This window comes from Oryctolagus cuniculus, chromosome 9, assembly GCF_964237555.1.
Source record: "Oryctolagus cuniculus chromosome 9, mOryCun1.1, whole genome shotgun sequence".
NCBI classification, from domain to species: domain Eukaryota; kingdom Metazoa; phylum Chordata; class Mammalia; order Lagomorpha; family Leporidae; genus Oryctolagus; species Oryctolagus cuniculus.
The window spans coordinates 96,922,967-96,949,905 of NC_091440.1; the positions used below are offsets into that span (position 1 = coordinate 96,922,967).

Consider the following 26,939-nt stretch of genomic DNA (forward strand, 5'->3'; position numbering starts at 1 on the left):
AGTGTGTGTGGAGTGTGCCAGGCCTGATGCTACGGGGTGGGGCATGCAGTGTTAGCCCCTGCCCCATGTCTACTGAGAACAGTCTTTCTACTGGTGTTTTAATTTCTGGGTATGAGAAATACCTTTGGTGCATTGTACCTTTATTTAAGTCTGTCTTTCCCACTAGGCCATTAATTCCTTAGAAAGCAATTTTGTGCATTTTTTTTTTGTCTGTTTATTCTTTGTACTTCTTGAAATGAAAGCATAATGAAAATGTACTGAGTATTTGGACAGCAGGTGAATCTGATACGAGAGTTTCTGAGAACCAGCCTAAGTGATTGAGGGAGAAAGCACGTCACTCACAGCTGGAGGACCTGGAGAGGGCCAGGCCCACGGTGATTAACAAACGTGCATAGATAACATTGTGCGATGTTAGTGGCAGAACTGAGACTAGAACCCAGGTCTACCAGGTGCTAATCCAGTGTTGCTCACTGTGCTTTCCTGTCTCCTATCCTAGCAGAAACATGCAGTCCATGCTCCAAATGTAAACAGTTATCCCAGTGAAATGCTTGATTAAATTCCATGTGGTCTTTCCCCCTTCCCTGTATCACAACTGAAAGAGGAAGTAGGCAGTGGAGCTCCAGGGCATAGTTTAACAGGTTGAGGGTGAAGAAGCACAGGCCCTCCTTTGGCTGTGGGAATGTGATGTGATTAGTGACAGCTGGGCAGTGTCAGGTAGCTGACTCCAAGCAGGGTTCTGTAAAACCCAGGTAGGCAGACACAGCTGTTGCCCTTCAAAATGGAAAGGGCACAGTGGAGGACAAAAGGCCTGGTCCAGCACTGTGTCCCTCACTGTATGTGGTCACTGGGATAGGACCACTTCTGGTTGGATCGCTTTTATTCTGAGGACAAAACACATACATACAAATAAATCTGATATAAAAAGCCAAACATTTGCAGCATACACACATTTAGTTTTTAATACAGTTTTATACATGTTTAGTGTATAATGCAGTCTGTACCACAAGGTTTATCTCTGCCGTGTACTACACTCTAATTGCCTAGCATGCAGAAATCAGAGCAAAGGTTACCAGTGCGTCAGGAATAGAAAAGACAGAATCACTAACACCGTTAGGATCTGCAAGCTGTGGATGCTGTCACAACTTACAAGATAGTCTTTCTGGCTGCTGAGTGGAGAAAGAAATCTCTCACAGGAGCCGATGCTGTGGCATAGCGAGTGGGTAAAGCAGCTGCCTGCAGTGCCAGCATCCCATATGGGCGCTGGTTTGAGTCCTGGCTACTCCACTTCTGATCCAACTCTCTGCTATGGCCTGGGAAAGCAGTAGAAGAAGTGCTTGGGCCCCTGCACCCACGTGGGAGATCCAGAAGTTCCTGGCTTCAGATCAGCCCAGGTCCGGCTGTTGCGGCCATTTGGGGAGTGAACCCACTGATGGAAGATGTCTCTGCCTCTGCCTCTCAAATAAATATCTTTTAAAAAATCTATCACAAAAATATATTCATTTTTTATACCCATCTAGATCTAACTATTATTATTATAGTTTTAAAATCGGTAATAAGGACTTAGTGCAGATAATATGTTCCTCTGAATGCCATCAGCCCTCTTTGCAGTGGTACCGCACCCTGGGAATAACCATAGTTGTGGGCTTCAGTTTTTTTATGACCCATCACAGTAATTTTGATACATGAAAGCTATTATCTATGCCAGTACAGTAGTGGTATTCTTTTCTTCCCAGAATAGTTTGTTCACTTTGGGGTTCTCACATGTTCTCAAATGTGCGTTCACCAAGGATGTCGGTTTACTGGTTTTCTTCCTCTGTGAATATAGTTCCAGTTTAGATTCTTAAAAAAAGGAAGAGGCTGATATAATAATTTTGTTCTTACTGTGATGGCAGAGTTTCTCTTCCGATTAGGATGGAAAACATTACTTCTCTTGGAAGAAAGCAAAAAGGATGATCTATAAAATAATATTTCTTTTTCAATCTCCATGAGTAACAAGCCCTCCTGGGTAGAGCAAGACACTGGACTGTTGTTTCACATGTTGTTACATGTAGCAGAACACAGGGAGAATAGGTGACCACCATAGACCAGGGTAAGAAACCAGCTAAAACTTTAGCAAGTAAATGGGTTCTTAAAGGCTGGAGGTGAACTAATACATTGGTTTAGAAAAATGGGGAAACCCAGAAACAAGGGCAGTTTGCACCTGACAGGCTCCTTTCTACAGACCTCCCCTGGGTGCTCATCAGAAAGTCGAGGGGCAAGTCTGGAGGCAGAGGGACCCTTGCTTGGTGAGACAGCCCTGCAGAATGGCAGTCGGCTGCTGCTGCAAGACACCTGCAACGTGCAGTGACATCAGTTCTGAGAAAGCTGTGCTCTCACGTCCGGGTGCTCAGACCCTTCCTAATATATAGACTGGACCAGTGCAAGCAGGGACCTCTCTGGAGACAAGACTGTGGAGAAGGACCACCTTTGTGGCTAAAGTGTGAGGGATTACAGGGTATACCAAGAACATGGAGGAAAATTTGACAGCTGTGTACAAGGTAACAGTCCATCACTAGAAGATTTTGATATTGTGGTGTGTCAGATAACAATAGCAACACATCTCTCTTGAACACTGAGGAGATTGGGTTAATCATTACCCTTTAGTGTTGGCCAACAAGGAAACCATACAAGGCTGTTTGCAGACAAGAATGCTGTTTACTTAGTCTCTACCTCTCCATAAATGCATTCAGCAAAAAATCGTGAGACAAAAGGCAAGAACAGCCCTTTGTAAATCAAGAGGTAAAGCAATCAACAGAAATAGACCCAGAGATACATTAGATATAAGAAGTATTGGAGAAGGACTTTAAAAAAAAAAAGATTTATTAATTTGAAAGAGTTACAGAGAGGCAGAAGCAGAGAGAGAAGTCTTCCATCCGCTGGTTCACTCCCCAAGTGGCCGCAACAGCTGGAGATGAACTCACCCGAAGCCAGGAACCAGGAGCTTCTTCCAGGTCTCCCATGTGGGTACAGGGGCCCAAGGACTTAGGCCATCTTTTACTGCTTTCCCAGGCCATAACAGAGAGCTGGATTGGAAGTGGAGCAGCCAGGACTTGAACCGGTGCCCATATAGGATGCCAGCACCGCAAGTGGTGGCTTTACCTGTTACACTGCAGCGCTGGCCCTGGAGAGGGACTTTAAGATCACTGTGAGTAATGTATTAAAGGATCGAGTGTGAAAGGGGGAGGGGTCTTCCATCTCTGGGTTTACTCCCTTTTAAAAGCCTGCAACAGCTAGGGTTGAGCCAGGCTAAATCCAGGCGCCAGTTCCCACTCAGATCCCTCATGTGGGTGACAGGAACCCAAATACTTGGACCATCATTTGTAGCTTTCCCAGGTGTGTTAGGATGCTGGATTGGAAGTACAGAGCTGGGGCTTGAACCAGCACTCTAATTTGCTGTGCCACAGTGCCCACCCCAGTTGTATATTTCTCTCTCTCTCTCTTTTTTTGGGATTACTTTAAGTGATAATTGTCTAAAGCAAAAACTGTAATAATGTATTAACATAAATATGACAATATAGGACCAAGCATGGAGGGAGGAAATGGAAAGACATTGCACTAGTTAGGGTTTTTCAGAAAACCAGAACTAATAGTAGATACACATTGTAGGAAATTTTATGAAAATTATGTGATTATGGAGACTGGAAGTCCCACAGTCTGCCACCTGCAAGCTGGAGACCCAGGAAGCCAGTGGTGTAGTTTAGTCTGAATCTGAAGTCCTGAGAACTGGGGGAATTGATGGTATAACTCCCGGTACACTGCTGGAGGCCTGAGGAGCTGAGGTTAGGAGGGAGAGGGTGGTTGCAGTGCCTCAGAACTAGGAGCTCCAACATGCAGGAGCTGGGAAAAGATGGATGTTCCTGCTTGGAAAGAATCCATCCTTCTCCCACCTTTTTGTTCTGTTTGTGCACTTGTTGCAGGCCGGTATATAGAATAAAATTGATTAGGTTTGTGAGCTGGAAGACCACGCCTTCACCATGCCCCTGTGTGACCTCATCCCCCTAGCTGTCCACACCTGTGCACCCACTGGCCAATCAGGTTCATTAACACTCCCCTTTGAAAGCGGATTCAAAGCTTGGGTCGGGGTTGGGGGGGGGGGCGTGCCCGCCCTCTCCTTTCCTCTGTCTTTTGCCAATATAGGGCTTGCTGCGGCCCTGTGCCTCCAGGCCACCCCCCCTCCCCCCAATGCTTCCTGGCCTAGATGCTCCTCCACGTGGCTGGCTCCTGGTACTTGGGTATGAATCCAGATTTATTCCTCTCTTTTAGATTCAGCCCTCACTCGCCTATGCATTTCTCTCAATGAAATAAAAGCTAAAAAATGTATCATGCTGTCTTGTACATTTATGCCGGTATTCAGAATTCTTCTCTGAAGATTTGGCAAGAACCCACACAGGGAATTTATTAATAAGCATACGATGATATCATATGGCACCTCATAGTCTGATTTCATATGGCGACCCAGATGGGACTTTCGGGGAACTTTAAGGGGGCCATATTCCGAAATCACCCTCATTGGTTTTGATGATGCCCAGCCTCATGGCTGAGGGCAGGTCTTACTCAGTCTGCTAATTCCTCTGCTAATCTCTTCCAGGAGCAGCACCCTCACACTCAGGAAGAGCATTTTACCAGCTATCTGGGCATCTCTTAGTCCAGCCAAGTTGATATGTAAAATTAACAGTCTTCTAATGTTACACTTCACTCACATTGTGCATGTAGTAGTTTAGTATTGTCAGAAGGGAGATGTGATAAATATAAATTGTGAGCTCTAGGCCAGCCACTAAAAAAATGAGTAATAAAAGCCAGTAGTGGCAATAAAATGACTTCATAAGACAAAATGAAAAGCAGGAAACAGCTTTTGGAGCAGAACCCGGATGGCAGTAATGTAAAACACAAGCAAGATAGAAGGTTTAAATTCAGTCAGATCAAATATTAATTAAATAGAATGTAATGCCCCATTTAAAAGTCAGAGACTGAAAATATGGATCACAAAGGAAGACCTAACAATATGCTGTCTAAGAAAAACTCAAATATGAAAACAAAGTTTAAATTAAAAGAGATTAGGGCTGGTGTTACAGTGCATCAAGTTAAGTCACCACCTGCAATGCTGGCATCCCATATCAGTGCTAGTTCAAGTCCTGGCTGCTCCACTTCCCATCTGTCTCCCTGCTAATGCACCTGGGAAGGCAGCGGAACATGGCTCAAGTACTTGGGCCCCTGCCTTCCTTTTGGAAGACATATGAAGCTCCTGACTCCTAGCTTCCGACTGGCTCAGCCCTGGCTGTTGTGACCATTTGGGAAGTGAACCAGTGGAAGGAAGATTCATTCATTCTCCCTCTCCCTCTCCCTCTCCCTCTCCCTCTCCCTCTCCCTCTCCCTCTCCCTCTCCCTCTCCCTCTCCCTCTCCCTCTCCCTCTCCCTCTCCCTCTCCCTCTCCCTCTCCCTCTCCCCCTCCCCCTACCCCTCCCCCTCCCCCTCCCCCTCCCCCTCCCCCTCCCCCTCCCCATCTCCCCCCCTCTTCCCCTCTTCCCCTCTTCCCCCTCCCCCTCCCCCCTCTCCCTCTCTCCCCCCCTTTCCCCCTCTCTCCCTCTCTCCCCCCTTCTCTTCCTCCCCACCTCCCTCTCCCTCTCCCTCTCTCTCTAACTCTGCCTTTCAAATAAATACATAAATATTTAGACAATAAAAAAGTAAAAAGATTATACCATGTAAATACTAATGAGAAGGAATGGCTGTGTTAATATCAAAATAGACTTGGAATAAGGATTACTTTCAAGGCTAAGTGGGGCATTATATGACAATAATGGGACAATTTCACAAGAAGACATAATACCTTTAAATGTGTGGATACATTTAACAGCAGGCCTTCAAAATGCATAAACATACCAGAGAGAACTTTGGCAGGTATATAGTTGTCATTGGCATCTTGGACAACTCTGAATAATTTATAGCATGTGAGGGGTGTGGACAGCTACACCAGCACGGTCAGTTGACGAGGCTAAAGGCACATTCTTTTGAAGTGCACGTGAAACATGCACCAAGACCCTTTTCTGTCCTAAAATAAAGCTCAACACTTGTAAAACAAAGTCATGCAAAGAATGTCCTCTGAACACAGTGGGATTAAGTGGACATCAATAGCAGGAAGATATCTGGAAAAATCTACCAGTTATTTATTACTAAGATGACTGCTTATCACAGGATCTTCTGAAGGGTTCAGTGTAGAGAGGATGGATATGGAGAGGAACTCTCTGGGAACTGTGTATTGCTTTAAACATTAGTTGAATTTCATCTGTAACTGTTCTAGAAAAAGTCCAATTAATCATGCTGTAGGAAATCTGAAGAGTTTCAATGTATGGGATTCTAAAAAGCAGAGGAGAGTTAAAGTAGGAATCACATTGATGGGATTTTGAACGTTTTAAATCATTTTACTTGAATTGGGAGAGTACCACTTGGAGAAGTTAAATGCTAGTGTTTAAGCATTTAACGGCACAATAAATAAAATTAGGGAAACCACTCAGATTTCAGTTAATTATACAATAAGGAAAATATTAATATCTTTAGTACAGAGTGTGATGTTAAAGTTAATTAATATCATCAGTCCTTACTGTGTTGCTTCTTCCTGCTTCCCCAGAACATTGTCTTGGGCCTTCCAGACAATCTGAGAAAGGGCAGATACAGTGTAATCAGTACTGCACAGGGACTCTTGGAGTTACCGTAATAAGATAATACATTAATCAGAGAACTGTGAACAGATTCTGCCCCATTTCTTGTAGCTTCTCTATATTCCGTGGATCCTTAATCTCTGTTTCATTCTCTGTTGGTCCCCTACTCTCCTTTCCGTGTTTTCACTATACGTGGTCTGCAGATGGAACGTGTCACAGTTTATTCATTCTCAGTACATTCCGGAGTACATGGGTTGCCTGTGGAGTTGCGAAACGTGGTGGGTGCTCTAATAAGGTGGCGCAAGCACCAGGGACAGTTCTTTAGCAATTCCTTACCAGTGACAATAGGAAGTAAAATTAGCTAATCAGATCCCTTTAAACACATGAGGCTACTGGATGAAATATATCACTGCACATGTAGAAATGTGTGTTTTAGTCTTTAAAAATATTTACAAATGTAAAAATGTATACATTCATGGGGTACTATCTGATGCTTAGCATAGGTATGTGTTGTGTAATATCCTATCAGGATAAATGTATTTATCTCTTGAAGCATTTAACATTTTGTTATGTTGAAAACATCCAAAATCCTATCTTGTAGTATTTTTTTAAATCAAGAAATACACATTACATTATCTATAGTAACTCTTCAGTGCAATAGAACCTAGAACTTCTTATTCTTACCCACCTATAACTTAATACCTATGGATCAACCTTTCTCCATTCTTCTCTTCTCCTCCTCTCCCCACCCTCTGGTAAACACCATTGTATTTTAACTTCTGTGATATCACCTTTTATTTAGAATCCATGTGGGAGTGAGATCACGCAGAACTTGTCTTTCTGTGCATGCTTATTTCATGTAACTAATGGCCTCCAGTCCATCCTTTTCTTTGCCTGAGTAGTACTCCATCATGTACATGTACCATATTTTCTTTATCCATATATTGGTGGATGGACGCATAGGTTGTTGTCATCTTCTTGCTGTTGTGTTTACTGCTGCAGTAAACATAGGTCTGCAGATGTCTCTTCGACAGAGGGATTTCGTTTCCCTTGGATATGTACTCAGTGGTGGGGTTGCTGGTTAGTATGGTAGTTCAGTTTTTAGCTTGTTTTTTGATGAACCTCCATACTGTTTTCTATAATGCTTGTACTAATTTGCATTCCCACCAACAGTATGCAAGGGGTCCATTTTTTCCCACATCCCCAAATACCTTTGTTATTGTGTGTCTTTGGTAAATAGTCTAACTGGAGTAAGGTGTATTTCCTGTATTTCTGATTGTCATTTCCCTGATGATTAATGATGTTGGGCATTTTTTCCTTGTACACGTTGGCCATTTATCTATTTTCCATGGAGAAATGTCTGTTTAGACATATCGTTAGGGTCTGGTGGTGTGGCATAGCAGGTTAACCTGCCACTTGGGATGTGGCATCCCTTGGAGTGCCGTATCCAGTCCCAGCTGCTCCACTTCTGATTCAGCTCCCTACTAACGTGTCTGGGAAGGCAGCAGAAGATGGCCCAAATACTTCAGTCCCTGCCACGCAAGTGGGAGACCACGATGGAGTTTTGGGCTTCTGTATTCAGCCTGCTGTAGCCCTGGCCTTTGCGTATTCATCTGGGCAGTGAACCAGTGCATGGAAGATCTCTCTCTCTCTCACTCTCTCACTCTGCCTTTCAGATAGATAGATAGATAGATAAAAACATATATTTAAAACCATTGCTGTGCTTGAAGAAATGAACTGTGCCTCTGTAGATGCCAGGAGATGAAGGAGGTGGTGGGAGCCAAGCACACTGCAGCAGGGCTCAGGCCAGGGTGAAATGCTCTCATACAACTGTGTCTTGGGCTGACCTAAGGCAGCGAGCTATAACCGGGGCTGTATACACCAGCATTTTCAAAGGATTGTCAGACCCCTTGCAAGTTGAATAGAAAAATTGTGCTCGCCAACCCAGAGAAATAGTTTGCCATCTGCTTAAGACTCTAGGTAGTAGCAAAACAAAACAAAAGAACTCACCAGGGAGAAATTAGAATCCCAGTCCTGTTTCAGGGTCTTAGCAGAAGAAAATACAAAATTATTCCACATGGAAGCCCATAAACAGAGTGCAGAGAATAGGAAGTCTCCCCTCCACCCCTCACCACGTGCACTGTAAGAGTTCTCAATCTAAGTAGGTACTTTTGGAAATATTGGCAGGTGGGGCTCGTGTGCACACACAAAATTTGCACAGCAAACACTGGCAGTAAGTCAGTCATCTGGTTCCTTCCAGGAGCCGATCTAGGGTTCCATGTACGAGAGCCTGGATTATCACCGGAACTCCTCCCTGTCTTGTGTGTGTGAACGTGGTCCTCCTCCTGCCACTGGTCAGAATCAGTTTCGTCTGCCAGTATGGGGGCAACTCTGTTTTCTGTGCCTTGACAGAATGTGTGCAAGGTACTACAGTGGCAGCTAGAACTCAGAGTAGTGGGGCCTTTGCCATGTCATGTGTCAGACCCCTGCGCTGCCTGCAGAGTCCAGAGGTACAGGGATGTGAAGCACCGAGGTCCTGGGGAGCTTTTGGCAGTGGTGGGAAGTGTGTCATTCCTGCTTCCATGCCCTGGCTCTCAAGGTCTCTGATTTCACATATAGACTGCACAGTGGAAAATGCAGCCCTCCTTGCAGGTATCCTTGAGCTGGCTTTGGGGCGTCTTCAGGTGTGTTGGGGCAGAAACCGTCCCTAGAGTTCAGTGGGCTGACTGCTTTTGAGTGATCTGGTACATGCTATTACCTGTGGAGCTGGGAGTGATGAGCCCGTGTCCAAACCCCCACCCTTATAAAGGGTCAGTTGAGATCGTGTGTGGGAACCCCCTGGGCCACTTCCTGGGGGACCAAGGACTGAGGCTGGCATGTTTTGAAACTTTTTTTAAAAATTATTTTTAAAAGATTTTATTTGAGAGGTAGAGTTATAGATAGTGAGAGGGAGAGACAGAAAGGTCTTCCATCCTCTGGTTCACTCCCCAGATGCCTGCAATGGCCAGAGCTGGGCTGATCCAAATCCAGGAGCTGTTTCTGGGTTTCCCACATGGGTGCAGGAGCCCAAGCGCTTGGGTCATCTTCCACTGCTTTCCCAGGCCAGAGCAGAGAGCTGGATTGAAAGAGGAGCAGCCAGGACTGGAACCGGCACCCATATGGAATGCCGGTGCTGCAGGTGGAGCATTAACCCGCTGCATCACAGCACTGGCCCCTTGTCGTCTACTTGTTGAGTGCTTCTTCCATAGGGGGAGATTTTCCGGTAGGAGTTAATACAGACGTCTTCACACACGCACTGCAGATTTCCACCCACATGCCTTTGTCTAGACCTCCTTGTCTCTCATCTTCCCAGTCCCCCTGACCACACAGCCAGGCTGTTGACCACTGCCGAAGATGTCTATACAGATTTGCAGCTTAGGCTTCTTCTCTGTCTACATGAAGCAGATGACCTGGTGTACTGCCCACAGTCCACCTGGTGGGAAGGGTTCCTCCCACTGTCTCCGAGGCCATCCTGAGTGCTGCTGGAGGGTAGCCACAGTCCATTTGTGACTGGCACCCACACGCTGAGCTGACTCATCTGAAAACCAAGCTCGGACTGTCCGCCTCCTTCAGCTGGAAGTCTGGGTCTCCTTGTAAGGCCGTTGCACGTCCCTCTAGCTCTGGAAGATGACTTGTCAGTGTGGGGTTGCTGCTCACGGGAAACACTGACTTGTACCGGCTGGGTCAGCTCTAGCGCCGTCTCATTGGTTCATATTAAGTACTTGACTGATAAATCTCAGCTCATTCTGGGGAGCCTTGGGGTCCTGGTGCCTTGGTTTCCATGCTCTATCAAGGCCTGGTTAAGTACATCAAGAGCTTTTTCAAAGCGTGTACACTTCTGTGCTGCGGTGACAGAAACCCAGGATCTCCCTATCCCCGACCCCATCCCCAGCTCACCATGAGCTCCATAAAGTCTTTTCCTACCACGGACACCTCCGCACCCTCTGGGCTCTGCCAGGTCATATAGCCTGAGCAGCTGTGCGCTGGCTCCACCGCTTCGACTTGCTGCAGGCCCCACTCAAAGCAAGCAGCTGCCTGTTCACCTGTTCTGTGGCCCAGGCAGGAATCCTACACCTGTTGCCCGTGGCAACCAACCTGCCAGACACTGGGCTTCCTTCTAAGCCTGGGCCTTCCAAGTTGCAACAATTTGTCTTTTACTTAGGAAGGAATATTATTCCCACTTCTCCAAACTTTCCTGTGGTTGTTAGACCCTGAGTCTTCACAGGGTTCAGCTGCCACTCTCTGGAGCCCACGTGTCTTACCCAGGCCTCCGGTGTCCCAGCCACTCTGCTTACTGTGCCTGGTCGGGATAATGCTGCTCATCTCCTCCTCTCCTCGTCCAGCAGCGGGTTATGCTGGGTTTGGTCCCTAGCTGTCACCCTGGCATCCAGGAAAAAGAGATGCATGCAGTGCCTATGGGGGCGGCTTGCTGCTTTGATGGCAAGAAGCCTCTGCACCGTCTTCCAACTCATCCAGCCCAGAGGGTTTGGTGGGGATTGTGCAGAGGTGTTGGACTGAACAGCATCGTGGGCGTTGTCTGCAAGTCCCCATCCCAGTTTCAGCATACAGGTTTCCGTCCCAGCACCCAGCCCTGTGTGCCACACCTGCCTTGACTGAGCATTCCGATTTCCCAGCTCTAACTCTGTTGCGTCTTGGTCCCTCAGTTCTTCACTGAGTCCTGTGGAGGAGCACTCTGCACCCACCAGGAAGACCCCACCTCGCTGTTCCCTGCGTGTTAGCAGCCTTCAGCCTCCCATCATGCTTAGGCAGGCCTGCAGCGTGACTTAGCAGTTACTAGCCCGCACTGCTGTTTGGCAGGGGTTTTTCCATCTGATTCTTCTGAGTGTCTGCATTATGCCTCAGAGGCATGTTTCTCCTCTAGTACATTTTCCGAGTCACAGCCAGTGAAATCTTTGGCAGGTGAACCATGACCTGCGTCAGGGACTGTTCGTGGCCCGCCTGTCAGTCAGGACAGCATCACTCTTCACCCATGCTTTTTCAGATGTTGTCTGGGCCTGAGAGACAGTGCAGGGTGGGATCACGGTCATAGGGACTTGATGAAGGAAACCATCTGTGTGACAGGAAGTAGGGTGGGAGCTGGGAGGGCAGAGCCTCCTCCCCTTGCGGGGAGAGGGGAGCTTCTCCATCGGCCGTGAGGTCTAAGGGAGAGGCAGCGAAGCCACAGGGAGTTCTCATCTTTGTGCCAGCTTCCCTCGGTTACTTCATTCTAGTTTCTTGCTGCAGATTAGCTTTGCCGATCTCCGCTTCGTGTGGTGGCAGAGTTCTGTGTGTCCACCGTCTGAGAGCGGCCGGATCAAGCTGGAGATTGCGGTCCTGCTTTCAATTTCCTGGGGAAGGGCCTTGGCCCAGTTTTAGCTGCGCCTGGAATCTAGTCCACGGCTATGTGAACCAGGCTGCCTCTCGCTAAATTGAGATGCTTCCCAGAGAAGTTGGACAGATGACAGGCCTAACGCTAATAACTTACGTAACCTCCACAAATCCTTAGACAGTTCGTAGGCAACCTCTGTTTTGTTCTGAACAAATAGACTGACTTGCATCGGAGGGGTTGTAGTTCTTCCGGGAAAGGAACAGGGGCTTGCTGCAGTATTTCATCGGTGACTAATTGGACTAGTTCATTTCCCGTTTGTAATTGCAAAGCATTTTCCAGAGTAATGACTGACCCAGTATTTTATGCTTTACCTCTTTCTTGCTGTTCCATTCAAAACTGAATCAGTGTCAGATAAAATAAAGACTCTCTGGGAAAAAACTACTTTAGCTCGAGTATTTCACACAACAGTGGAAAGCCGTAAAAATCATTGCTAGGTGATTATAACTTGAAAGAGCTGTGGAGCCCTTTTTCTGAAATTCTAGGCAGGTAGCATGGCCTCGTTCTGTTTTTTGTATTTAGACAAGTGTGGAAGCTCCAAATAAAGCTGTAATGACAGTGAGAAGTGAAGGCTGGAATACTGGACCAACAACAGCAAGCAGCCCTGAGAGAAGTCCAAATAGGATGTGTTGGGGGGCCATTTTGAGTAACAGTTTTTTACATTGAGGACTGCTCAAGGCATTGTGGGCAGCACAGTACTGAGACTGGATTCATTGGTTTGCATTTGAAGAGTTCTGGGGCCACTGGCTTACTATCTTTAGGAACTGGTAACTGCCATGGTTCTGTATTTGAAAGTGGTATATCCAATTGAATATGGTGGTGGTTGGACAGGTTGAACATTTCTTGGCACATCAGAGGCTTTAAAAAATAGGAGATGGGCCGGGACTATGGCATGGCAGGTTATGCCTCCACCTGCAGTGCCAGCATTCCATATGGGCACCAGTTTGAGTCCTTGCTGCTCTACATCCCATCCAGATCTCTGCTATGGCCTAGGAAAACAGTGGAGGATGGCCCAAGTGATTGGGCCCCTGAACCCACAAGAGAGACCTGCAAGAAGTTCCTGGCTTCATATCAGCCCAGCTCTGATGGTTGCAGCCACTGGGGAGTGAACCAGTGGAGGGAAGACCTTTTTCTCTGTCTCTCCCTCTCTCTGTAATTTGCTTCTCAAATAAATAAATAAAAATTTTAAATAGGGGAGAGATTTCATTCTAAATAAACACAGAATGAATGTGGGAGAGGAGATTGTTGTACACACACAGACACTACTCAGCTCCTGAGTATTGTGCTAATCCCAGACTGCTGTGAGAAATTGTTGAGAAGGTACTGAATGCTTGGGCCACTGTCACACGCAGACATGGCAGGCAGACTGCTCCTTAGCTGCTGCCTTTACAAGTTTTTGCCATCCTGCTCCCCACTCCCACCTTACTGCTCTGCTGTTTTATGTACCCCGTCTTTGTTGTTGCTTCATTTCCTCTATTTCTCATGGAATGGGTCTCTGCTGAGAGTTTTCAGTATTTTTCTTTCCCATACTTCATGCTTTTTTTCTCTTCCTTATGAGGATTTTTAGTTTCCTGGTTGATCTTGCTGTTATGAGTTGCCATTGTAAATGGTTCTCCCAGAAAGAAGTAACAACCCATAATAAATCCTTTTATACTTTACCTCAGAGTCCGAAATGGAATTTTTCTGTTTCAGCTCTCCTACCTTGGGGGTATGCCTCTTCCTTTAATAATTTTTATGTATTATCATGTATTTTCTGAGGTTAAGCTTTATTCTCAATCAGCAAATAGTCCTTGTTTTGTCATTCATATCAAAATAAGAATTAAAATTAGAGCAGTCTATGTGTAAGATACAATAAAATGAATATAATCCGTCGTGTTTTTCTGGATGTTACCAAATACTCTAAGAGATTTATAGGTGCCATAATGCATTAAATCCTCATTCTGGGAGCTGTGTACATTCCCATTTCCCAATGGAGAATTTTTTTTTTTTACATATTTATTTATTTGAAACGCAGAAGCAGAGGTAGAGGGTGGGGGAGGTCTTCCATCCACTGGTTCACTCCCCAAATGGTCACAGTGGCCAGAGCTGGGCCAATTCCAAAGCCAGGAGCCAGGAGCTTCTTCTGGGGTCTCCCACATGGGTGCAGGGGCCCAAGGATTTGGGCCATCTTCTACTGCTTTCCCAGGCACATTAGCAGGGAGCTGGATCAGAAGTGTAGCAGCCAGGACTTGAATCAACACACATAGGGGATGCTGGCACTGTGAGCACAGCTTTACCTGCTACATCATAGCGCCAGCCCTGGAGGATTTGTTTTTAGTAAATGAATTTATGACGTTTTTTCTTTAAAGTTTTTTTTTTTTTTTAAGATTTATTGTTTTAGTTTTGAGAGAGCTACACACAGAGGAAGAGACAGAGTGCTTCCATCTGCTGGTTTACTCCCCAGACGACCACAATGGACAAAGCTGGGCCAGGCTGAAGTCAGGAGCTTCATCCAGGTCTCCCACATGGGCGGCAGGGGCCCAAACACCTAAGCCATCTGCTGCTGCTTTTCCCAGGCTATTAGCAGGGAACTGGATTGGAAGTGTGGCAGCGGGACACGAACCTGTGCCCATATGGGATGTTGGTGTCCTAGGCAGCAGCTTTTCTTTTTACACCACCATGATGGCCCCTGGAGAAATGTTTCCGCTGTACGGAGAGGAGAGTGAAGCGCAGAGTTGAAGTGCTGTGCCACAGGCAGTGTGCCCATCGTGAGCGAGGTCTGTGTGGCCCTGAAGATATCGTCTGTGCACTCAGCCACCATCATGATGGATACAGGACCGCGATAATGAATAAAATCATTGAGGTTCACAGTGCTTTTCATTAACACTACCACATACTTTTGCTCTTCTCCACTTCCTTCTCTACTTTCCTTCGGCCACAGACATTTTGTGGGCTAGACTTCGTTCATTCTTTGGGCTTACAGGTCAGCAGCTGTGTCCACAGAGGCTGCCTGTGGCTTCTGAGACAGGTCATCACCCCTTGCAATGGGATTCATAATCCCCAAGGCCTTCCTCGTAGCTCTGGCCACAGTGGGAGGTGTGCTGGCCTGCGTGCTCTGATCAGTATCTCTCCTTTCCACTGGAACAGTGCTCCACTGGGAGGCAGCTTGTCTGTCCTCTGGGTATGTGGTAGCCACTCAGTACATGTTTATTGAGTGAATGAACCAAAGGTTATGAAGGAAGGAGGAAGAAAAAGATTTGTTATATGCTCACCAGATCCAGATTCTTGAGGGGCAGCATACCATGAAATGATTATAATAGTTGGAAATAAGTTTATCCAACTATAGTGACTAAAATAGTTATTATTTATCCCACTTAAGAATTCCAGAATGGCATTTCAGCATTGATTTACCTGCTAACCCACAGTAAGGATAATTTTGTCAAAATGAAAACACATACCAGTCATTGGAGGATTATGCTATACATTTATTTTTGAAATCTATAAAATCCACTTAAGTAATTCAACATCTGTTACATTTTCATTGATTGTCTCATGGAAAAATAGGAAGATGGTAATTAGAGTCAGTTTTCAAAGGAATTAATACTCTAGGTTTGTGAAGTTAAGAATATGTCATTTTGAAAAATGTCATTTTAATTTCCAGGTTTTGAGCCATGCCTTTAGTGAAGAGGAACATTGAACCCCGGCACTTGTGCCGGGGAGCTCTGCCCGAAGGGATTACCAGTGAGCTTGAATGTGTAACCAACAGTACTCTCGCTGCCATCATACGCCAGCTAAGCAGTCTGAGTAAGTCACCTTTTTTCTTGATTGTTGATGACATTTTGTTTAATTTACGTTAGCAAATTTATTCCATATTTTCAGTAGTTACTTGATTGTCCAAAGAAGAGACTGCGGCTTTAGAGAATCTCCCTTCCTGTGAATTTCCCAGTGTGAAATAGGCTGTTGCATTCACCCTTACCCAGTGAAGGTGTTGCTAGTTACCAGTGCAAGTTACTAAATAAGATCAAATGTGTGAATTTACAATAGTGGTAATTCTTTAAAAGTTTTTAAAGTGAAAATTAGATTGGTGTTTCTTTCCCCTTTTCTTACCTTTAGTGGATTCTTTTGTTAACTTGAACAAGGTTAGTTGATTTTTAAAAATATAATAGGTAAAATTAGCATCTGTAATGTCCTTGGCTCATAGTAGGTGCTCAGTAAATAACCATCGGTTGAGCTGTATTCCAAATGAATCAGAGAATGAAGACAAAAAGCGTTTCTTATCTGAACCTTCCAAAAGTTAAAATACAGGCACTGACCTTCAAGTTGAGGTCAGTGGATGAGCTGAGTCTCACAGGTGCGTAGCAGCACAGACGTATGTGGGTGCACTGATGTACCACGCTTACAAGTGGAAGGAAGAGAAGCCTGTCTCTTATTCTCCTGTTGGACTTTAAGGTTTGAATCCCTAGCAGTAGTCTGTTTTTTAGTATTCAGATGTGCATGGAGATGCTTTCTGCCTCAGAGCGTTTTGTAGCTTCAGGATTCTTCCCTAGCTTTCACATGTATGTCGTGATCTTGTTTTCTCACCTCGTCCCACTCCTTTTCAGTTTAGATGGTTTACGTGGCATTTTTTGGTGACAGGTTTTTACAGTGAAATTTTCAGAAATTCTGTTAATAACTAGAAAACCCCCCATGAAATTCCACATACTGGTAGCCTCAAACACAAGTGAGTGATTTTTTTTTTTTTTAAGAAACCCAAGTACTTCCATTTTTTTGTGAAGAAGTGTTGCAGTAAATGTTTATTTCTTTAAAAGGCTTTGTATTATATTCTTACTATTTTTTGAATGCATTTTTAATATATCTCTAATAACTGGCTAAGGCAAAAGTAACTTGGAAATTACTTAAAATATGTTTTAAAATAGACTTCTGGACTATAATTACAATTAGATTTTTGGTAGAGGTTATTGATAAACTATATAAATTCATACAGGAAGATTCCTTATAAGTTATTGAAGGATATTGTTTGCGTTTATCTGTTTTTGAAGGAATGATGAAGTATAAGTGATGAAAACCACCATAAATTGTTCAAGTTTTGATAATCATATTAATCATAGTGTTGGATTACTTGTGTTTATGGTGCCTGCTCCATAATTCACACACTCTTGTGAATGAATGAATCTGCCCGCTGTTCTGTCCCACGTGGCCCTTATGATAGGCAGAAAGTAGTCCCCCCAGAGAAGTCCACATCCTTTTCCTTGGAACTTGTGGCTGTCTCATGTGAGGTTGGTCATCCGCTGACCAGCTCTAAGAGAAGGAAGTGATCCTGGATTATCCAGCATAACCAAAGGCGTATGACTCTGCCAGCCATTGCTGGCTTTGACGTTGGAGGAAGGGGCCATGAGCCAGGGCGTGTGGGCAGCCTCTGAAAGCTGGAGAAGGCAAGGAAATGGCTCTCCTCGCGAGCCTCCAGAATGAACACAGCCCTGCCCAGGGAAACCCGTTTCAGACTTCTTCAGAACTGTGAGATAATAATTTGTGCTGTCCTAGGCCACTGTTTGTGATAATTTGATAGAGCAAATGAGAAACTAATACACCGTTCTGGCTTGGATCCGTTTGTACCACGAATCCACAGTAGCCTCTTGAGGAGCTGTGGATGGAGCCCTTCCTTGAGGAGAGTCACCCCTCAGACCACCCCAGTGGATCTCAACTCTGCCTCTCTCTTAGAATCACATTTAAAACAGGATGGTAGGTGTGGGGAGCAACTGGGAGCAACTCGGACTAGACTAAGTTACTGGAATTAAGACTTATTCTATACATCTGCTCTCCCACAATATGGCGCTGAGAAGGGAGAAACAGCTTCTACACAGCTGCCTCCAGTTCAACCAATAAACTGTAGGACCTGCTCCTGATTGGAGGAGAGCAGCATACTCGGCTTGTGGGAAGCAGAGTTGGGATTGGTGGAAGAGGACTATAAAGGAGGAGAGAGACAACATGCACCGGGAACATCTAAGAGGAACATCTAAGGGGAACATCTATCTGAAGGAACACCTGTGCAGCCCCCGAGAGAGCCGGCCGGCGGTGTGCCGCTCCCCCGCGGAAGTGGGGAATGTGGCAGGGGGAACCGCCCTTCCACGGAGGTGGAAGGGACAGTAGCCAACCCAGGAAGAACCAGCAGCAAACCCGGGGAGGGCCGAGCAGACAAAAGAACAGCGCAGGGTCCTGTGTCGTTCCTCCACGAAGAGGGGGAGCGACATAATGGTGCCGTGACTCGGATATGAAGCCTAGGCAGGGTTTAGTGTCGTTCCTCCATGAAGAGGGGGAGCGACATAATGGTGCCGTGACTCGGATATGAAGCCTAGGCAGGGTTTAGTGTCGTTCCTCCATGAAGAGGGGGAGCGACATAATGGTGCCGTGACTCGGATTAGGAAACTTAGGAGGGAAGAAACGGGAAGAAGTGGGAAAATACCGGAGAGAGAGACTAGCAAAGAGCCTAGGGAAAGCCGGACGGAAAAGGTGCCGGAAGAAGCTATCAAAAGCCTAGGCATAGACTCGGATACGGACTGTGGGAAAGAAGTTAGGATTGAAAGCTAGGATTTAAAGTGAAAGCAAGAAGAAACTTAGATACGGACTGCAGGTTGAAAGTGAAAGCGAAACCTAGAAGAAACTTACTCGGATACGGACTGTGGGGATAAGCCAGGAGAAATGAGAGGGGAATATTGTTGTTGGAAGAAAAGTTAGGGAAACATACCGGGTAGAGAAAAATGTTAGGGAAATTGAAGCCGCGGGGGCAGGCCGAGGTGGAGACACAAGCTATCTTGGAATTCAAGTCAGCCCGGGGAGCAAAAGGCGAAAATCTGGAACCAGAGGCAGAGACGTGGGCCGCCAGGTTGGAATTCGCCAGGTTAGCCTGGGGAACTTGGACTGAATGCCGGTGGCAGAAAATGTGAGCTGGGCTGTGTGATTCGCGGAAGCCGCCGCGTGCAGAGAGAGCACGGGGCGTGAATAGATAGGGAACGCGGGGCTGGCGCGAAGGCCGTGGTGCGGGCGCGAAGGGCGTGGAGACCGCGGAGCGCGCGAATAGAAGCCGAGCCGTGCAGAGCTGGGAACCCGCCGCAGGGCGGGCACCAGGAAGCCGCGCAGATGAGAGAAGCAGGGCTGAAGCGGCGCAGAGCCAGGAACCCGCCTCGGGGCGAGGCGCCGAGAAGCAGCCTCGGGGCGGGCGCCGGGAAGCCGCAGGGATAAGAGAAACAGAAGTTTTAGAAGTAAAATGAGAGAAATAGGAATGCTGGTAGATAGAAGTAAAATAGGAGAAATAGGAATGCCCGGAGATAGAGAAATAGAGAAAAATAAGGCCTCCCCACAACACGCACGGCAATGAGAGAGCTTGGATTCTGTCTGCCTGATTAGGGAGGTGGTGAGCACCTGCGGGCGGCTAGCAGCTTATGCGCCGCAGGTCACCGAAGACAGGCACGAATTAACATCAGTAAGTCTCCCCACAATACGGCAATGAGAAGGCTTGGATTCAGTTTGCCTGATTGCTAGGGCTTGTAAGCACCTGCAGGCAGTTCTAGCAGAGCAGAGCATGCGCTGAAGGGCACCGAACACAGGCACGTATCAGCGCCTAAAAACCTCCTCACAACATGGCGAAGAGAGGACCCGGATTCGGTTTGCCTGACTGATAGGGCTTGTAAGCACCTGTGGGCAACTCTAGCAAGCAGAGCAGTGTGTGTGCCGCGGGGCACCGAAGACAGGCTTGTATCAACGCCAAAAATAAAAAGAAAGGGGGATCTGTGGGGAGCATCTCGGACTAGACTAAGTTACTGGAATTAAGACTTATTCTATACATCTGCTCTCCCACAATTTGGCGCTGAGAAGGGAGAAACAGCTTCTACACAGCTGCCTCCAGTTCAACCAATAAACTGTAGGACCTGCTCCTGATTGGAGGAGAGCAGCGTACTCAGCTTGTGGGAAGCAGAGTTGGGATTGGTGGAAGAGGACTATAAAGGAGGAGAGAGACAACATGCACCAGGAACATCTAAGAGGAACATCTAAGGGGAACATCTATCTGAAGGAACACCTGTGCAGCCCCCGAGAGAGCCGGCCGGCGGTGTGCCGCTCCCCCGCGGAAGTGGGGAATGTGGCAGGGGGAACCGCCCTTCCACGGAGGTGGAAGGGACAGTAGCCAACCCGGGAAGAACCAGCAGCAAACCCGGGGAGGGCCGAGCAGACAAAAGAACAGCGCAGGGTCCTGTGTCGTTCCTCCATGAAGAGGGGGAGCGACAGTAGGAATCACCCCACCTCAGAGGCTGTGGTTGGGGAAACACCAGTGATGTGACCCATGAACCTAGATACGCTGTGCATCTGGATCGAACGAGCTGAGGCAGTTGATCCTTTCAGGAAGTCTCAACTGAGAAACGCAGTGCGTTTGCTGGCTTATTATGGGACCTACTGCTGAAATGTCACTCAGGGCTGAAGAAGCCATGCAGGCTGCCTGTAGCTTACAGTTACGGAGAGGGCAGAACCTGCGCAAACGCAGAGGAAGTGCAACGGGAAGAACAGGCAGAGCAGCAGGAACTGAACACGAGAGAGAGACCGTGCGGCTTGTGAATGGAGGCAGCAGCTAGGCCCTAAGCACGCCTAGCACAGTTTCCACGTTCATTCAAGGTGCGGAGCTGGTGTCCTTGGAATGAACACTTCTGTCTTCAAGGTCTGGAGTGCATCTGGGGCTTGCAACCCAGAGGGCCTTACAGAAAGAAGATTCAGTGGTGTTTATGCCATGGGTATAGTCCTCATAAACTAGGGGAACTGAGTGCAATGGAGGATACCCGTCTCTCCAAAATGCACATGTGGAAATGCTGATCCCCAGTGTGATGGTGTTTAGAGGTGACGCCTGTGAGAGGTGGTCAGTGGTGAGGGTGGTCTCTCAGATGGGATAAGTGCCCTTGTTGTAAAGGCCCCTCGCCTCTTCCTTCATGTGAGGACACATCCACAAGGCACCGTCTTCAAGCAGAGAGCAGCTGCCACCAGGCTGTGAACCTGGGCACCTTGGCCGTGGATCTCTCAGCCTTCAGGACTACGAGGAACGCGTTGCTGTCCTTCACAAGCCAGCTGGTCCATGTATTCTGGTTTAGGAGCCTGGGCTGAGGCGCTTGAGTTAGTAATTGGTGGTCCAATAGCAAATTAGATTACCAGTAATTTATTTATTAGTCTTCATTCACCCGCTACCCCTCTAAGTGCAACAGACAGCAAATCAAATCAAATTGGTCCCCTTCTTAGATGCTAAACACACTTATACTTTATTTGTAAGTTGTAAATCACATCAACATGGCCGTAAAGCAGTTGTTAGAACCTGCTACAAGAGAGCACTGGCCAGATTATACCTACATTCAGATTGGTGAAACTTTAGTTTTTGTGATTCTCCTCTGGATATCAATATATTCATATATATATATATATATATATATATATATATGAGGGAAGTTATGTGCATAATTTTTCGATCTAAAGTTGTTAGGAAGAATAAGAATTTAAAAGGATGGTTTTTGTTATTTTCTAATTTTGTGATCATTAGGTATTTCTAAAGATTTATTTATTTGTTTGAAAGGTAGATTTACACAGAAAGAAATGGGAAGAGAGAGAGAGAGAGGTCTTTCATCTGCTGGTTCACTCCCCAAATGGCTGCAACAGCTAGGGCTGGGCCAGACCAAAACCAGGAGCCTGGAACTCCACGCAAGTCTCCCACGTGGGTGGCAAGGACCCAAGCACTTGGGCCATTTTCTGTTGCCTTCTCAGACACATTAGCAGGGAGCTGGAGCTGGATCTGGAGAGGGAGCCGTCAGGACTCTAACCGGCACTCATACAGGATGCCAGCATTGTAGCTGCTGTACTGCAACACCAGCTTCTCATTAGGTATTTTTAAAGTAAAATTTTAGGAATGCATGAATCTATCATTAAAAGACCCGCACTAGTTTGAGTCCCAGCTGCTCCATGTCTGATGCAGCTCCCTGCTTATGGCCTGGGAAAGCAGTGGAAGATGGCCCAAGTGCTTGGGTCCCTACACCCACGTTGGGGATCCAGAAGAAACTCCTGGCTCCTGGCTTTGGATTGGCCCAGCTGCAGCTGTTGCAGCTGTTTGGGGAGTAAACCAGTGGATGAAAGACCTTTCTCTCTCTCTTTCTGAAACTCTACCTCTCAAATAAATAAATCTCTACCTCTCAAATAAATCTTAAAAAAAAGAAAAAGAAAAAGTCTTCTTTTACTGAGCACTTACTCCTATGAAAAAGTCAGAACAAAATCTTTTTAAAAATTCCTTTGGTTGTTACTGACTTTAATATGAGAGGTCAGGAGAGCAGGGGTGGGGTGGCCACTGGCTACAGCCATCTCTGGTGTAGTGTGTTGTTACCTGGTTTTCCTTCTGGGGACACTGGTGTGTTTTTTCTTTAGATAATCGCAGTGCAGTGCAGCATTTACCATTAAGTGGTAATCGCATCTTCATCATTCTCCTGATTAATGATCCAAGTGCTCTTGTGCCTATCAGCTAGTTGCTCAATTAAAGTTACAATATCCTGCAATCATAGTCTTATGACATAAGGGTGCAATTTTAATGTAATTTGCTTTGAAAAGGAGACAGGAACAGGACATTGGTGTCAAGAATGAGTCAGTTCATTTTATAGCTCATAGATGGGTTCTTACTACTTTTCTCTTTGTTCTTATCATAACGGCTGTCTTTCCCTTTGTCCCCTAAGCATGCTCCCAACATGTCACAAAGAAAGGAGGTAGAACTCCAGTGTCTTCCTGCCTCTCCTCTACACATCTACAGAATCTTTGGTTCTGTCCTGTGGTACTAACAAGATGGTACAGAAAGGGAAACCTTTTTTTTTTTTTTAAACTTATTTGTTTTATTTGAAAGGCAAAATTACAGAATGGCAGAGGCTGAGAGACAGAGAGGGCATTGAGTTCAGGAAGTCCATCTGCTGGTTCTGTCCTATGCTGATCTGAAGCCAGGAGCCAGGAGCTTCTTCTGGGTCTCCCACAGGGCTACAGGGGCCCAAGGACTTGGGCCATCTTCCATTGCTTTTCCAGGCCATAGCAGAGCGATGGATAGGAAATGGAGCAGCCGAGACTCGAACTGATGCCAGCACTGCAGGCAGCGGCTTCACCTGCTGTGTCACAGTGCTGGCCCCAAGAAAAACTTTTACAAAACTACATTAATCAGAGAATATTATTGGTGGTGCTTTATATACTTCACAATATGTGGAAAATTAAATTTAAAGGTAAGTTTATTTTGGTGCAAAAAAATTTTGAAGCCTGCACAATATGAGGGGTCTAATGGATTTCAAAATTTTTTTCCACCAAAACAAGCATCTTTTTTTTTAGAGGCAGAGTGGACAGTGAGAGAGAGAAAGAGAGAAAGGTCTTCCTTTTTCTGTTGGTTCACCCCCCAATGGCAGCTGTGGCCGGTGCACCGTGCTGATCTGAAGCCAGGAGCCAGGTGCTTCTCCTGGTCTCCCATCTGGGTGCAGGGCCCAAGCACTTGGGCCATCCTCCACTGCACTCCCGGGCCACAGCAGAGAGCTGGCCTGGAAGAGGAGCAACTGGGACAGAATCCAGGCCCCGACCGGGACTAGAACCCGGGGTGCCAGTGCCACAGGCGGAGGATTAGCCTAGTGAGCTGAGGTGCTGGCCACAAGCATCTTTTAATTCCATTTTCCATGAACATTAAAAAATACCCTCTTGCACCTTTCTTAAAAATATTATCTCAGGGTGGGCATTGGCCTAGTGGTTGAGACACAATTTGGGATGTCTGTATTCTATATCAGAGTGCCTAGGTTTGAATCCCAGTCCTAGCTCCTGATTTCAGCTTCCTGCTAATGTAGACCCAGGGGAGACGGCAGGTGAAGCTCAATTGTTTAGGTCTCTGCCAGCCATGTGAGAGACCCAAATTGAGTTACTGGCTTCCTGTTTTGACCCAGCCCAGTCATGGATATTGCAGGCATTTGGGGAATGAACAAATAAAATGGGAGTGCTTTCTGTCCATCTCTTTCTCTCTACCTCTCAAATTAAAAAAAAATCAATGTTATTTTATTGTACAAATTATTTTATAGCCCATACTTCCTACATGGTAAACATCTTTGTTGATACTTCTGTTTTTAATAGCTGAAGATTATTATATTGATAAACCATACATATTATTATTTTAAATTTTTAAATTTATTTTCTTTTTATTTGAAAGCAGAGAGACCCTTCATCTTCTGGTTCACTCTCCAAATGCCAGGGCTGGGCCAGGTTGAAGTCAGCAACCCAGAACTCAGTCTGGGTCTCCCCTGTGCCTGGCAGGGACCCTAGGACTTGAAACATCATCTGCCTCCCAGGGCGTGCATTAGCAGGAGGTTGAATTGAAAGTGAAGTAGTTGGGACTCAAACTAGCACTCCAATATTGAATGCAGGCATCCCAAAGGCAACTTAACCATTGTGCCGAATGCTCTTATACCATAATTATCTAAACATTTTTCTATTGTTAACATATAAGGTATTTCTTTGTGGGAGATGCTTTTCTAAATTATTGTACTCAGTTGTTATGTACATGTCTGGTTATTTTTGGCATTCTTTTGAAAGACTCTTCATGTCTTATGAGCAAATTAACTTCCTCATAATAAGCAAAGTTAAGCCTCACAAACAGCCCCAAATTCTGTGATTCTGTTAGTGTAAATATGCCTCTATTTTTCTTAATCTTTACAAACTCTTATTTTCCCCTTATTTTCTATGTTTTCAGTAACTGTGAATGAGAAAGGAAGTCTATGTTCTTTTCAAAGACATAAATGGGTGATTGTTGTTATTAATTAATTATCATTATTAATACCCAAGGTACACATTGTACTTCATATCAAACCAAAAGCTGAAATGACATTAAACATTCTTCCTTAAAGGCTTGAGCTCTAATAAATTAGCTGTGTGTGGCTGGATCTGAAATTTAAAGCTGTGTTAATTGACTATTATGAAGTATAGTTATATTCAGAATGGAGATTTAAATATTCCATGCACTGAAAAGATTTTTTTGGCTGTTTCTACCCAAACAGGATTTTTTTGGGGGTGAGGAGGAGGATGAAATACAGTCTATAAAGCACATAGACTGTAAGTACATTTCTATGTAGGGTAAGGCCAGGATGACAAAAATAAAATACACCGATGTGTCTGAACATAAGTTGACAGCATCTTAAAAATCTAAAGGCTCCAAACTGAGTGTTTGCATTTCTCATGAACAAAAATAGAAAGCTAGCAAAGGGGGGTAAGAAGTAACATATATTTAGGAAGCCACAGGTTTGGGTGTCCTTATCTGAAATACTGGAGAGCACAGTGTCTCAGCTGTTGGATTTGTAAAAGGCTTCGGAATGTTTGAATATATCTTGAATGCAGTTGTAGCCAGTATTTTTACTGTACCTGCATTTTGACTGTAACTCTTGCTATGCGGTCAGGTGTGGAGTTTTTCACTGTGGCATCATCTTCACTCTCAAAAAGTTTCAGATTCTGTCTGTCTCCCCCTCTCTCCCTCTCCCTCCCTCCCCCCCCCTCTCATTTTGCTTTTCAAATAAATAAATGAATCTCAAAAACCTTTGAAGGATGATTTTAAAGATTTTTAATTTTTTTCATACAGTTTTACTGTAACCTCTCATAGCCGGTACATGATTGTGATTATCATTAGCCTGAAGTTCTGTTCTTCCCTAGATGTCCTTTTATGGAAGTAAACCTTCTCTTCTGTTATATATTTGCATATAATATCCAGCAGAGGGGTGGGGAAGGGAGGTGGTGAGGGAGAGGAATGTAACTCATAATTAGGAGGAAAAGAAGTTGGTGGAAACAACCTACAGGTGACCCTGATTTTGGGATTAACTGGTAAGTACTTTGAAATAGCTTTGAGAAATAATACTGGAGGGACTGGCTGTTGACGGTCCAGCTTTTAAGGAGCTTGGAATTAACGCCCATCCATGCAACAAGAGGGAAGCCGAACAAACTGGAAACCAGCTCTTCTTGGATCATCAAAGAACTGGAGTCACAGGACCAGCTGCTGCCCCTCAGCGTGGAGAAACAGGCACACGCAGAGAGTTCAAGCAGAAACTGTGAGGAGAATCCCCGTGGCAGCTGCTGAGGGTTGGAAAAGCTGACATTAGTTGGTGAATTGTGAGGGCAAGTTTGAGCGCTGAAAGCTCTGGGGGGCCCAGACTTTGAGGGGATCCCATGCTCTTTTGTGTCTTTCCACCAGGAGCCCTCCCACGTTCTTAAAGTGAGGATGAGATGAAAACAGTCCCCTTGTGCTTCCCACAGGGAGAGATGGAGAGGCAGCCATTTTGAAATAAGCCAGAGCATTGTTTTTCTTAAGCTGCCTGCCCTCAAAAGAAACTATTTCAGCAACAGCCTAACAGATGGAGGTTTTACCAGAATTTAACAGACCTGGAGAGGCAGGGTGGATACCCAGTTTCAGCCCCCACTAGCCCTCCTGTCTCACCTGAGGCAAAGAGACAGCAAGACCCAGGGACTCAGGCCCAATCTAAGACCGAAAGCTGATCCCAGGACTACAGAACACTTTACTTCCTCAGCACCTCACCACAATGCCCCAGCACACTGCAGAAGGCCAGTGTACACCTGTCCCTTTTACCCAGTGTTGTGACTGTCATCAGAAAGTTACAAGGGCTATTGAAAAGTAAACAGCACAGTTTTAAAAGACAATGTGAGGCCTGCGCTACGGCTCATTAGGCTAATCCTCTGCCTGTGGCACCAGCACACCGGGTTCTAGTCCCAGTCGGGGCACCGGATTCTGTCCTGGTTGCTCCTCTTCCAGTCCAGCTCTCTGCTGT

General features: G+C 45.8%; 1 protein-coding gene across 15 annotated transcripts in view; it reads left to right on the forward strand.

Annotated features, from left to right (window-relative positions):
- Window positions 1-26,939, forward strand: part of WASF3 (WASP family member 3) — a 135,228-nt gene that overhangs the window by 72,521 nt on the left and 35,768 nt on the right. For 12 of the 15 annotated variants that reach the window (XM_017343455.3, XM_070049188.1, XM_070049191.1 and 9 more), the window contains one exon: window positions 15,758-15,900. In XM_017343455.3, coding sequence (XP_017198944.1) covers window positions 15,768-15,900 — 133 coding nt within the window. In that variant the 5' untranslated portion in view covers window positions 15,758-15,767. Of the gene's footprint in view, window positions 1-3,048; window positions 3,185-15,757; window positions 15,901-26,939 lie in introns of all 15 variants that reach the window. The other 3 variants (XM_070049193.1, XM_051850739.2, XM_070049195.1) reach the window with 1 other exon arrangement.